Source organism: Sturnus vulgaris, chromosome 9 (genome assembly GCF_052056855.1).
Source record: "Sturnus vulgaris isolate bStuVul1 chromosome 9, bStuVul1.hap1, whole genome shotgun sequence".
NCBI lineage: Eukaryota > Metazoa > Chordata > Aves > Passeriformes > Sturnidae > Sturnus > Sturnus vulgaris.
Genome location: NC_142251.1, coordinates 10302313 through 10315204, shown reverse-complemented (window position 1 = coordinate 10315204; position 12892 = coordinate 10302313). Strand labels below are relative to the sequence as shown.

At 51.6% G+C, this 12892-nt stretch overlaps 1 protein-coding gene across 4 annotated transcripts in view; it reads left to right on the top strand.

Moving 5' to 3' along the window:
* Positions 1-12892, top strand: part of RNF220 (ring finger protein 220) — a 210020-nt gene that overhangs the window by 121569 nt on the left and 75559 nt on the right. For all 4 annotated transcript variants that reach the window (XM_014872099.2, XM_014872098.2, XM_088169535.1 and 1 more), the window contains one exon: positions 8601-8730. In XM_014872099.2, coding sequence (XP_014727585.1) covers positions 8601-8730 — 130 coding nt within the window. The remainder of the gene's footprint in view (positions 1-8600; positions 8731-12892) is intronic.

Here is a 12892-nt window from a genome sequence, read left to right as displayed (position 1 = left end):
GGAGCAGCATGGCTGTGTGCAAGTGTCTTCTGCAGGGCCAGGATGGGGCTGGAGCCCCTCTTGGGGTGCTTTGCTGGGCTCTGGGGTTGAGGACCCTCAGCATGCCCCAGCCCACCAGCAGTGGGGTAGTTCCTAGGCTCTTGTTTCACTGCCAGTAGTGAACACAAAGACCCATTTCCAGGCTGATCCTGTCTCTCAGGATGCAGTCAGGTCCTTTGACGAGGATTCAGAGGAGCAGGCAGGTGGGGCTGAGACAGCTGAGCATCTGCAGCCTAGTGCAGGATCATCCTGCACATTTCATAGGGAGCTGGATGTGATGGTGGAATGGGGCCAGGGGGAGAAACCCTTGCAGGTCTGTCACTCCCACTCTCAACTGTATCCCTGTTTCTGCTACAGATGAAGCAATCAAGGCCCAGAACAGGCCCCAAATGCGTCCAGATCTCAGACCGCAGCTCTTGTACAGTCTCCCAGCCAGATACGAGAATGTTTCTGTGAAACTCCCACCTTTTCTAGTTCCCACTGCCATTATTTTTTCGCATTTAAAGAAGGTTCTTTGCTCCAGGTCTTTCCATCCCAAGAGCTGATGCAGAGAATGGATAGTTAAGGCACACTTTGGCAGTGCAGCTACACAGCTCCTTCTCTCCACCCTCTCCCACCGAGCCAGCAGAAACTCCAGGTTGGGCAACTGGTTCAACAAGGGATAAGAAGTGACCCTTGTAACAGCAAACAGGACCAGAAGCCAGGCACATTGATGAATATTGCCTAGCTGCCAGCCCTAGGTATGCAGCCCCAGGCTTTCCAGGCAGCTGAGGAGGAGGAAGAGGGATGGTGTGGAGCAGAACCATTCCCCACACTCTGTCTGGCTATGATGCACACATGACACAGGAGCTGAGAGAGCCCGGGGCTCTTCTGCCTGGCTGCCTATGTGCTGGGAAGTGTGCTGCGTCCCAGTGCCTCAATTTGCAAGTACCACTGAGGAAGGACTGGCCATGGGCCATGGAGTCTTCAGAACTGCAGGTATGATCCCTGGGTTCCACTGGCTCTGGTTGTTTTGTCCACAGCCTGGCCAGTCTTGGGTGCATGGTATAAAAAGACCCATGGGATGGAGGGCAGCTCAAGGATGGGGGGGAAGGAGATGCATCATGCCCCAGGAGATCCCCCAGGATGGAAGGACAGAGCTGTAGGATTCCCTCAGCAGTGTTTCTGCCGTGCCATGTTCACTGAAGTCAGGGACCCGTGACTGATGCTGGGGAGACCTAGCTGCTCCCCAGGACTTGCGTGTTTAGGAGATGAATCCGTGGGTTGAAGGAGACTCCAGTTTCATTCCAAGAGCAGAAGATGAATAGCAGCAAGAAGATCCAACTCCATGGTCATGAGCTTTTCTAGACCCGTACTGGCACCCATCAGAGAATCTGGAGCAGAGAAGGGTTTGTCTTTGTCCTTGGTCCCTGCTGACCTCATTTGGTCAATCTCCAGCCAAGTGAGGGGTGTGGCTGGGAGAAGCCTGCACGGACAGGATGCCCAGCTGTGAGTGGAAGAGAGGAGGACAGGGATGGAGGCAGTGCAACACCTTCCTTGGCTTGCTCTCAGTGTTTCTCTACCTTCCTCTTGTGAAACCCGGGGAAGTGTTTCTGCTTAGTTCAGCATCCCCACATGGAGCAGCACCATCAGACTGTCCCAGTCCTCCTCTTCCCTTCTCCCTTCCAGGTCCCTGTCATGCTTTCCCTTTCCACCTCTCCCAGCAGCCTGCGTCCCTCTCATCGGGGATTCATTGTCTTGTCAGCCTCTAGTTAGCCAGCATGCGTACGAATCATAAATTACCCCGCCCGGGCCTCTGCTATGCTTCAGCACAGACAAAAAAATTGCACTCCATCACCGTGTCTCCCGGCTTTTAGTGGTATTGATCAATGCTGCTCCCTTCCCGCCCCCCCCCTTTTCATTTTAACCGAGCTGGTTAAGTGCAGTATCTTATTTTGTGCTGGGACAAATGAAAAGAATATTAGCAAGGGCTGAAATATATCTCTTTTTTATCTCTCTGCTACTTTTTTATTGAATCTTTCTGAGTAGGTGGCTTTCCGCAGGATGACAGCCTCATGACAGGCTCCTCATTAGAGCTGAGACAGTAATTGTGATGCATTTCCCTGCGCGGCCTTTTCACTTCTCCCCCCGCTCCTGCCTTTCCTCCTCTCTCCCTTTTCCCTGATTTGTAAAGTGATTGGATGTACAGACTCACTCAGTTTCTTAAATTATTGCCCAGCTCAATCCATCTTCCACTGCCCCACACCGGGCAGCCATGATCTCCACAGATGGAGAGCCAGGGTCAGATCACAAGGGGTTCCTCACCACTCCGGCTGCCGGGCTGCCACTCGCCATGAGAAACATGGTACTAGACCCAATGGGATGTGCAACAGCCTCTGAAGAGCCCAGGGTGCTGTTCAAACATGCCTTTTTACTGAGAGACCCATGGGATCATCCTTAGCTGGGGTTAACTGCATGGCAGCAGTGCTGCACCAGTTTACACCAGTGCTCTCCAGTATCCAGCTTGTCTGGACAGGCAGCTACAAAAACATCTCTTTCTTTGGAAGGAAATCAATATTTTAGCAAGCTTTTCTGCCTCAGATCCCTCTGTAGTTTTTAACTCTCAGGAGAAGCAAGTGTATTTTCTAAGCTGTTTGGCCGCCTGCACCTTAGCAGGGAATAGTGTTAGGGATCAGGCTCTTGGTGAGGATGCAGCAGTCTGAGTATAGGTCTTGTCTGTGACCCAGTTTGTTCATCCTGTCTATCTGTGTCTCTATGTGTTTTATACACCCTAGTTGTATAAAACCAGCTGTCACTCATCCCCGTGCCTCTCTTTGCTGGATTCAAAGCAGGACTGGCCCTGTGCTGTGCCAAGCACAATCCAAATTGAGCTTCTGCTGGTGCTCTGCAGCATATTTGCACTGTGATGCAGGAGTGATTGCACAAAAACATTTTCTTACCTGAATAGCAATTTTTTCAGACCTCTGCCACCTTCCTGCCTGCACAGATCTCCAAAAGGTGCATGCTCCAAGGGAGGTCTGCTCAATGCAGGGTGATTCCTCAGTGGTCTGGATGTGCTTGCTGCTCAGTACGGTGTCTGCAGAGTTTGCAGGTGTTTTGCCACAGCACACAAACCTGGAGTCACCTCACTGCCTGCCACTGCCTCTGGCACCTGGATCTCCACTGCCCTGTGCAGACCAACTGCAGCAGGGGTCAGATCCAAGGCACCTCATCCTGGGCAGCAAGTTGAGGTCTGCATCCCCCAGCCAGGCAGGAGCCGTAGGGATGGGAAGGCCCTGATGGAAGGAATGGGAGGTGCCCTCAAGTGCAGGTTTTTGGGGGCCTATACCTTTTGGTACCGACCAGCAGGATCCAAGGCAGTGCCCAGCAGGCAGGATGCTGCTCCATGGGGACAGCGCTGGGACCACACCAGTAAATAAAAGGGAAAGCAATGTGCAACATTATTTCTGCTCCCTCACTTTATGACCAAATATTTTTTGCCTCTGCTGTTATTCTGGGGTGCTCTGCACTGACACATGAACCATCTCTGCCTTGAGCCACTGTTGTCACCTCCCCTACTTGGCTGCCACTTACTGCCAGGACTCTGTGAGCCTCATCAGTTGTGGCATGGGCTTGCCAGGAAAAGAGTGAGTGTTTTGTTATTTCCAAGCTAATATGGGGCTTTCTTTGAATTATTGTTTTTTGAGCTGTAAGGAAAGGAGGCTTGTCACATGAGATACCTACTATCAGTACACAAATAACAGCAAGCCCATCATCGAATGGAAAATAATCGCCGCGGAAACCGAGTTGCGGAGCAGCCGGGAGGGATTATTACAGGGACTGGCAGTGGTGATGCTGTCAAGGAGCCTGTGTCAGCACTTCCATTACCATCCACCTGGTTTCAGCACAGCCCCCAAAGCAGGGCACAGGGCCACGAGGCTCCAGAGTGGGGTCATTTCTATTCAGAAGAGTTTCAGATCAACTGGCTTTGATTGGGTTTAAATGATGGAGTGTTTGAGAGGGAGAGAGCAGAAATAGGAGGGTGAGATGGAGGGAGACATCTCAAGGAGGGGGAGTTGGTACTCAGAGGAGCAGAAAAGAGTTTGAAATAGGAGAAATCACCTAGGAGTTGGGACTGAAGAGCTTCAGCTGCTCACAAGGAAGGACGGCATGGGGAAGCATAGGTGGCACCGCCTGTACCACCCATGGCAGCAGTTCCTGGGGAGGCACCTGACTGTGCATCAGTGCAGATGAGTAGTGGAGTTATAGACAATTTACTTCATTCATTTGGCAGTTTGCTGAGCTCCTGTGCAGTGAGCCCTCATGCCTTGTTCATGCCTTGTAAACTTTGCTCATTGAGAGACTTGGGAGCATTGTTTACTCTGTGCTGCATAGTGGTGAGGGGCTGTATACACCCCGTGCTGTCAGCACTGTTGGTGGGCTGGGTTCCTTGGTTTTTTAACTTAAATGCTCTCCAAAACAGTAGTTCGCATTCTGCTGGTGAGGGAAAGTTCTGCCTTCCAAGTGACACATTGCCACCCTGCAGTGCTGTCAGGGCACAGGTGCAGAGCAGGAGCAGGGATGACTTCATGGCTCCATGCCTATTCAATATCATGCTTGTGTCCCCAGAACCTGAGCCCAGCTCCCAGCCTGGAGCCCAGGTCCCATTACCAGCTGCTTTGCAGTGAATCAGACCTTTCCCAAAGAAATTATTTTGGCTCTGTACCAGTGTAACTGAATGAAGGATCCAGCCCTCTATCCCCAGTTGGGATCAGGAGGGTTTGGTCCAGTCCCTACCTGGGCTGGGATCCATTTGCAGATGCACTCTGAAAGAGGCTGTGGACAAATTCCTCCACACAGGGGTGCATCTGCGTATTGAGCACTCTGCTTTCAGAGCAGGAAATATTCGGTTTCAACACTTGGAGTTAAACATTTCCGCGGAGCCCAGGAGACCGTGCAAACAGCGGGAGCACCGAGGCTCTGCCTTTTCATCTCTCTGGCACCGGCGAGCGGGGGGTCGGCAGCAAGGGAAGCACGGCAGAGCCGCGCAGGGTAAACACTGGAGCCGAGCCTACCGAGTAACCAGAGAGTGAAGGGGAGAGAGAGGGGCAAAGAAAACAAAAACACAGCTGCCAAAAAACAAAAGCCTGAAAAGAGCCATTCAGTGTCTCCCAGGAGCGGGTTTGGCACAGGGCAGGGAAGGACAAGCAGGGAGCAGGCATAGGTCCCTCCCGCTCAGGCGTATGGGCCCTTTGTTTTGCCCGGGGCAAATCAATGCCCTCTACTCCTTCCAGAGGGGTAAGCACTTACACCCCAGCACGGTCTAGCCACACACATGATGCAGCATCCTTTGTTTGCTCCTGGATATCAGGATGTCCCCTCCTCTGGAGTGGAGAGGTGGGATGTATGCATCTCTCTCCACCCTGGCATTCACAAAGCCTAAGGATTTGCCATGCCCATCCTCTCCCTCTCTTCACAACCCAGCATCCTACACCATGGAGATGGGTACCACTGCCTGGAGCGAGACACCACAGCGTGGGTGTGTGCCAGGCTCTGGGCATGCTGCAGATGTGGATGCTGCTGATTTGGGGAGACGCATTCCAGGAGAAGCCTCTATTGCACTGCAGGCATGCAGCGTGTTCCAGAGACCTGGGGAGGCTTGCGTAGGTGTCCTCCTGGCACAGGAGAGGATCCCTCCTTTCTGCCTGTCAGTTGCACTTAGCTCTGCTCCTGTGAAAGTGCAGCTGTCAGCCCCCCTGGGCCAGGAGCCGGGGCTTCTTCTGTCTCCTGCTTTGCAATCTGTACGTCAGGACTTGGCTGTATGTCTGGGCTCCTATTCTCTTGCCCCTCTGGAAGCCCCTGTTTCAGTGCAAGCACCGGCCTCCCACACTTACCAGAGCAAGGGGATCTTCCCTGGCTGTCATGGGGATGTGGAGTGACAGCTGTCACATCCTTCCTTGGCACATATTCATCACTGTATCACTGGTGTAGCTGATGGGTAAGGCCAGTGCTGCTCATTTCTCCTGCTGGCCTGGGCTGGGGTTGGGAGTAGCTATGGGAGACAGCAAGGCTTCTTCCCATGGCCTGAGATCCCCCCTGGTTGCTCCAGCCATTGAAATCTGAAGTCGCCTCTGCTTAGGAACATGCACTCCATGGAAGAGTACCAGAGAACAAGCAGGGCATGAGGGCTGCATGGGGTGTGCAGGAGGTTGAATATCCTACCAGTCTGGTGTACCAGCTGGACTCCAGCAGGGGACCCTGGCTATGCATCCTGATCCAAGGCTGCCAGTCCCAGTTCTGTGGTCTGGGACAGTCCATCACCTCCTCCAGCAAAGAAACAGCTCTGGGCTCCCCGTAGAGCAGAGACACGGGGATGCTCAGCCTCTGCTCCACCCTTTGGTGCTGCTGAAAGCATCCCAGCCCCAGCAGCCAAAGCTGTGGATGGCAATGGGGACTCGTGGGCCCCATGCTGGTGGCCTGGGCCAGGAGCAGGGATGCAGTGCAGTAGGGCAGAGGGCAGCCTGTTTACCCATCCATCTGCACACCCCACAGCGGGGATCCAGCAGGATTTCCCGTCCACTCAAAGGCTGCCTGTTTATTTTGGGAGGGAGACTCAGACAGCTCCATTGTTTTGCTGTGAAGTTGGGGTTATAAATAGCAGGTGGTCGGGGACGCTCCTGGGCTATTTTGGGCCCCCACTAGACAAAAGTGGAAAAGCTCCAAGAGGAAGGTGGAATTACTGAAATGCCGACCTTTCCCGCAAGGGTCAGCAGGAGCTGGGTGTTTGGGTTTGAGTTGGATTCTGGGCATTATTGAAACATGAAGGAAGGAGAGAGGAAGATGTTCCAAATTGCATGGGCTGCATGCTGCCAAAAAACAGTGTGTCCTCCCTGGCAAAAGGGTGGTGGGAATGAGGGGCCAAGGCACCTGAGACCTGTGAGCCTCTGGGAGTGGCCAAAGTCCGGAGGAGGGACCAGCAGGGTTTTCCTCCTGGCTCTACAAACGGGAGAGTTCCTAGAGGAAAAGGAAGCTGGGAAGGTAGGGAATGCACCCTAGCACTGGCCTGCCCCAACTTGCCCCTTATGCCTCAGTTTCTCGCATCTCCTATAGAGGTGCTGAAGGAAAGGGCAAGTAATATCCCAGTGATAGCCCTGCTTCCACCAGGCACATACACTTTGTCCTGCTGGAGGGCAAAGATAAGCCAAGGTGACTCTCAAACTTATTTCAGACCCTTTCTCTTGTTAAATGCTTGTGCCAGGCAGTTATACAGGGAGAAAGAGGGACCCAGTAAAGCTGCTCACACCCTTTGAGAAGGTCTATTCCTTTAATGGGGATTCATTTAACTGGATTCCGCCATCATTTAGGAACCATAAAATGGCACCTTTTGGCTCCTGATTGGAAGGCCACATTGCAGGCAGCCCCCTGGTATCCAGCACCGGCTGCTTTATTGTGCATTACTGCTTCTGACTAGGATTTAGCCAATTTGATCCATGTCTAATGCATAAATAAATAATCCAGCAGGAGGGTTCATGTTGGATGACAACAGGCAGCTATAAAGCACGTTTCTCTCTGCCAGAGCCATCTGAGCCGGGCTCCGCACGCCCTCTCATGAGCAGAGCTGCTAGTACAGCTGGGAGAGGGGGCCTGGGGACCCGCGGGCTTCCCTCTTTTATGGGAACTTCATTGTTTGTTTTAGAGTTTTATTTTATGTTAAATAGACGCTGTATATTCCTTACAGAGGGGGCAGTAAAGTTTCTGAGCTGGAAGAAATTGACTTCAGAGCAGGGAGTGAACCAGGGAGATATGGCTGGGCAGGGAAGCAGAAGACAGGATTGAAAGTAAGGAGAGTATGAAGAAATGTGTTGCTTGCAGATCTGCCCCAGAGACTCAACCCAGCTGGGGATTAAGGTACACAGGCTGCCCCAAATCTCACCCAGGGGTGATACAGCCCCAGGGGGCCCAGAAATCCAGCAGCTGTGGGGGTCTAGAGCTGCTGGTGATGCAGGGAGGACAAGGGGCCCTGGGCCAGGGTGAGCAGTCCTGGGTGACATCTAGACCTGCTCCCTAGCACATCCACAGCCTCACACCATGGGTTCTCCTCTGCCTTCCAACAATTGTGTGCCCATGGAGATTTACTCTGCCCTTCATAGGGAGGATCATTCTGACCCACCCAACTTCAGGAGTGTCAAGGAGGATGAAGATGGCTCTTTATAATGAGTTAATAGGAACAGTGAGCAGCGTCGTGTCATCCATCTACTTCAAGTTACATCACCTGAACCTCAAATGGGAAGCTGGGTTTGCACAGGGGGTCACTTCCAGAATGTGGCTGTTGCTGCTCTCCCTGTAAGACTGGAGGGCACACAGCCAAGCTTGGGATGCTCTCGTGTCAGTTGCTGTGCCACTGCAGAAGAGAGCCAATCCCTGTCCCAGGGACTGTAGGATGGGGAGAGAATTAGGGCTATACCATGAAAAAATCCCTGGATTTCAGTCCTGTGCTAGGGCAGGAACCAAAGAAGAGCACAGACGATGCTGATGGCAGCCGATCTGAGCTAAAGCTTTTTCCCTTATTTTCCTTCTCACAGGCAAAAAGAAAGCAACTTTGTTTGACAGCCAGGCTCCGATCTGCCCTATCTGCCAGGTCCTTCTTCGCCCTGGGGAGTTGCAGGAGCACATGGAGCAGGAGCTGGAGAAGCTCACACAGCTGAACATCAGGTAAGCAGCTCCCTGGGGTCCACCAGCATCCCTGGTGAACTGGCTGGGGCACCTGCATGTGGCAGAGAAGATGGTACCCACACCTACAAGATGTGGGTGAGACCTAGTGCTAGCCAGTGGGGCAGAAACATTTCCCTGGAGTTCACTGCAGTGGTAAAGTCAGGCAAAAATTCCTCCAGGACGTCACAGACATCCCTTTCCCTGGGGGCATGTGTTCAGTGAGCAGTTCCCATGTTGCTGACATCCCATGATGGAGCAACCCTGCAGCATTGGTGCATGCTGCTCCTCAGCTGCCTCGAGCTCCCTTCTGCTACCCCCAGTGCAAAAAAGTCACCTATTTAAAAAAAATAATTGCCTTTTAACTGCTAGCAGTTATTTAGGAAATGGCTGCAGCCAAGGGTTGGCAGATCCCTGCCCCTGCCTTAATAAAAGTCAGCAGCCTTGGGAAAGAGCGTGTTTATTTCAATTATTAATGAATTCTCCAGTCATTAAAAGGTGAGAAAAGGAATCAAACTGCCTACTAGAGGCAAAGTTACATCACCAGGTGGTGGGAGAGGAGGGGCATCGTGTGTGTCAGTGTGTGTGTGTGTGTGTCCCAGGGCGAGGGATGCACATGGCTGTGCACAGTGTAGAGGATGCAGAATCCATCCCTGCTTGGCTTGGATCTTCTTGGATTCAATGATAACCATTGCAGATGGAGGGAGCAGGAGGGAGCTTTAGTTAGAGAAGGAAGGAGAGACTTCCCAGAATGGATCTGGTTTGAGATATCCCAAATTCAGTACCCGCACCCTCAGGCTGAGACTCATGCCCCCCGTGTGTTGCACAGGAAGATAGGGAAGGGGGGAAGCAGGGAACAGGCAGCACATTTATCCCCTGCAACACCCAGTCCTCTTGCAAGTGTAATTTATGGTGTAATTTGGGCCACATCCAACTTAATAAAGGGCCACTGCAAATTAGTGAACAGGTTTAAATGAACAGAAGCAATTAGTGCTCAGAGGAGCCCATCAAAGAAGTTGGGCCAATATCAGAGTGAAACTGAAACTGCAAGCCAGGAGCAGAGGCTGGCTGGCGCGAAGTGGTGATGGGAAGGTGGCGTTTAATGGGAAAGGAAAGGAAACCCTAAATCATAAAGCGTGACAAGGGCCATTGTGGGCCAGCTGACAAATGAAAAAGAATGGCATTATTCCTTTAAATAACAGCAGCAGTTAGAGAGGAGACAGCTCTCCCTGGCTTGCCCTCACTTCCCTGGCCTGCTCCATTCAGCCACGCAGGCTGCAAGGAAGAATCAGAGGTCTTTATTAATTATTAAATAACGACTCCCTCCGTAGTGTGATAGATAACGTTCAATCTAGGCAATGGATTCAGGCGATGGAGGCTAATCTGTAACACAGCAGCTCCACAGAGGGATGGGCTCTCTCAGTCCCAGAGGAAACCAATGCAGGGACCAGGGGCAGCAGCAAGCAGGAAGGGCAGGAATAGTGGGCAGGATTAGCAGACAGCAGGGTGTGAGGGGTTGAAGTCCCATGCACTGCCCAGCCCCAGCAGGCAGCTCGCTATAGTGGGTTGCTCCGTTTCCCATTCCCCCACCTTTCCTGCCTGGAGAAGCCAGGAGCAAGAACACATCAACAAGAGAAGAGAGAAACTAATAATGATCTCAAATAACCCAATAAACATAAAAATAAAATGTAGGCCTATAAACGTGACGGGCACCGGCAGCCCTGGCCGCTCCCTGCCAATACTGACTTGTTACCGAAATGGCCGAGCAGCTGTTACTTATCAGTCTGATGGGGAGAAGCAAACCAGGGGGCTGCTTTCCAACGTTTTTTTTTTTTTTTAATTTAAAGAGGATGCAGCCAATCATGGCTTGTGGTGTTAAGTTTTAATAAACCTTAATGATTTGCAACAAAATCATAGATTTCCTGTGCTTGGGGTTAGGAAGGCCTGAGCCTACAGCACTGGAGGCTTGGTAGGCACTGGAACAACTCTCTGGAAAAGGGATTTCTCCAGGTGGCTACGGGAGCTTCTTGGGGCTGAAATACAAGGAAGCTGTAGGCACTACCTGGATGTCCCAGATCACCACAAGCAACTCACCCACTCCAACAAACCCCTTTCTCAGCTGGTGGGAATGGGGTTTGCTATCCCCCAGAGACATGGATGGAGCTCTTTCTCCCAGTGGGCAGCACTGATGTGACCATCCTGGCCTCAGGACAGGGACGTCTCAAGGTCAACCCAGCTCAAGCATCATGCAGTAAGGCAGGAGAGCCATGCTGGCAACAGGGCAGCACCCACCCATGCCTAGGGAGTCCTGTGCATGTACCAGGGACAAAAACCAGCTGTTGGACCAGTGATGAACATCACTCAGGAGGATCCAACCCTGGCGCAGAGTCCAGCTTTCCCTTGAAAAAGCTATTTTGAGTGGGAATGAGGTACCTGGGTTTCTAGTTCTGCTGCCTTCTTGGTGTGTCCAGTCTCCCAAAGCACAGGGAGAGACCTGCTTGTGCTGCCCCACTGCTCCTCCACCCTGTGTGGGTCCAGCCGAGCCTTGTGCACAGCTCCACGCAGAGAAGCAAGGCTCTCTGAATGCAAATTTCATTTCTGAGCCACTGGCGCTGTTTCAAGAGCCGGCAGCCTCCGAGCCCTTTTTGGTGTTACATATGTAACAGCCTCATTGAACTTGACATGTCAAATTCAGGCCATTTGTGCAAAATCTCCCTTTAATAATACCGTTTCATTTCGCTCAAATGAGACTTGAATGCATGTAAAATGGAAAAGGATATTTAAGCGCTAACATTAGGCAGATGTCTTGCCAGAGGCCGATTGAATATATGAGATTTTGAAGTGCTTAACACGTTTTCGGTGCTCCTTCTTAGAATATGTCACCTGGCTTTCTTTTTTCTCCCCCTCTTTCCCTGCCCACCTGCCCCCCCTTTAAGTGAAGGGTATAAATTGAAAGAAAACAAAACTACAAGCCTTGGTTTTATGGGGTTTAACTCTTGCCAGGCAAGACTCTTGGTATTCCTCCTCCAAAGAGAAATTACCTTGGAGCTCACCTTTGCAGAACACAGGCTCAAAGCAGCAGAGAGTGGAAGGGGGTTGAGGGGTGGCCCCATGATGAGGGGCAGAAGGGATGCTCTCCTTGCTCTGCCTGTATGGTCAGAGAGCAAAAGGTGCCCATCTGAGCAGCTAAGTGCCACCCAAGGTAAAAATAAGAAATAATAACAAGCAACCCTTTGTATATGTCTATGCCCTGTGCTTCAGTCGGGCTGGCCGTGAATATTCCTGGTTTGTATCCATGAAGCTGATCTGAATGTGAATCCCCTATCCTCACTCAATGTATATTCACTTGTTTTACACCTTATCCGTGTTAAAGGCTCAAAATAAAGCACACTGAAATGTAAGACTTTCTGGAGCTGTCAGTGCCCCCAGCTCCAAGCTTCAGCTGGTGCTCTGGCTGCAGCTGCCTTTCCCCAGCCTAGAACTACCTAGAGAGTGCAGGTGGGCACAGCATTCTAGAGCAGCACCCAGGGGTGTCCCTCAGGACACACACACACACACACATGTCCCTGTGTGCATTGCTGTGTGTCACCCTGCAGTAAATACTGTGAGCAGAGGTGGCATTGTGCAGCGGGACCCTTAATCCCTGCCTGCTGTCCCCAGGCAGTGACTGAAGAGCACTGCTGATGGAGGGGAGGCTGGGTGGAGAAGAGCAAGTTTGGGGCTCTGGTTTTGAGTTTGAGGTGGGAGGAAATATGAATTTGAGTACAGAAGGAGGAAGTAAGAGCTGTAGAGCCTGCTTCAGCTGATGCTCCACAATGATTCTTCCTAGAGTTTGGGGAAGACACATTTATTGGCCACTTAATAAACCTTAGGAAGTCACATTACAAATATTACAGTTGCTGAGTTCAGCAGTTTGAAGGTTGGAAATGTGCCTTTGGATGCAGTGGTTTTAATAACATAACAATCTGTTCTTGAATATATAATGCTCCTTTAAAAAAAAATATATTTGGGGGTGGTTTTATTTCACTGTGTGACAGCTGCCAGATTCTCCCCTGCATTACCAGCAGCAAACCTATGCTTCAGTGCTAGGATTTCATCTCCTCAGAATGGATGAGGTGTATCAGTGTAGCTGAGAGCTGTCCAGAGGGTGGAGCAGTGGGGGTGA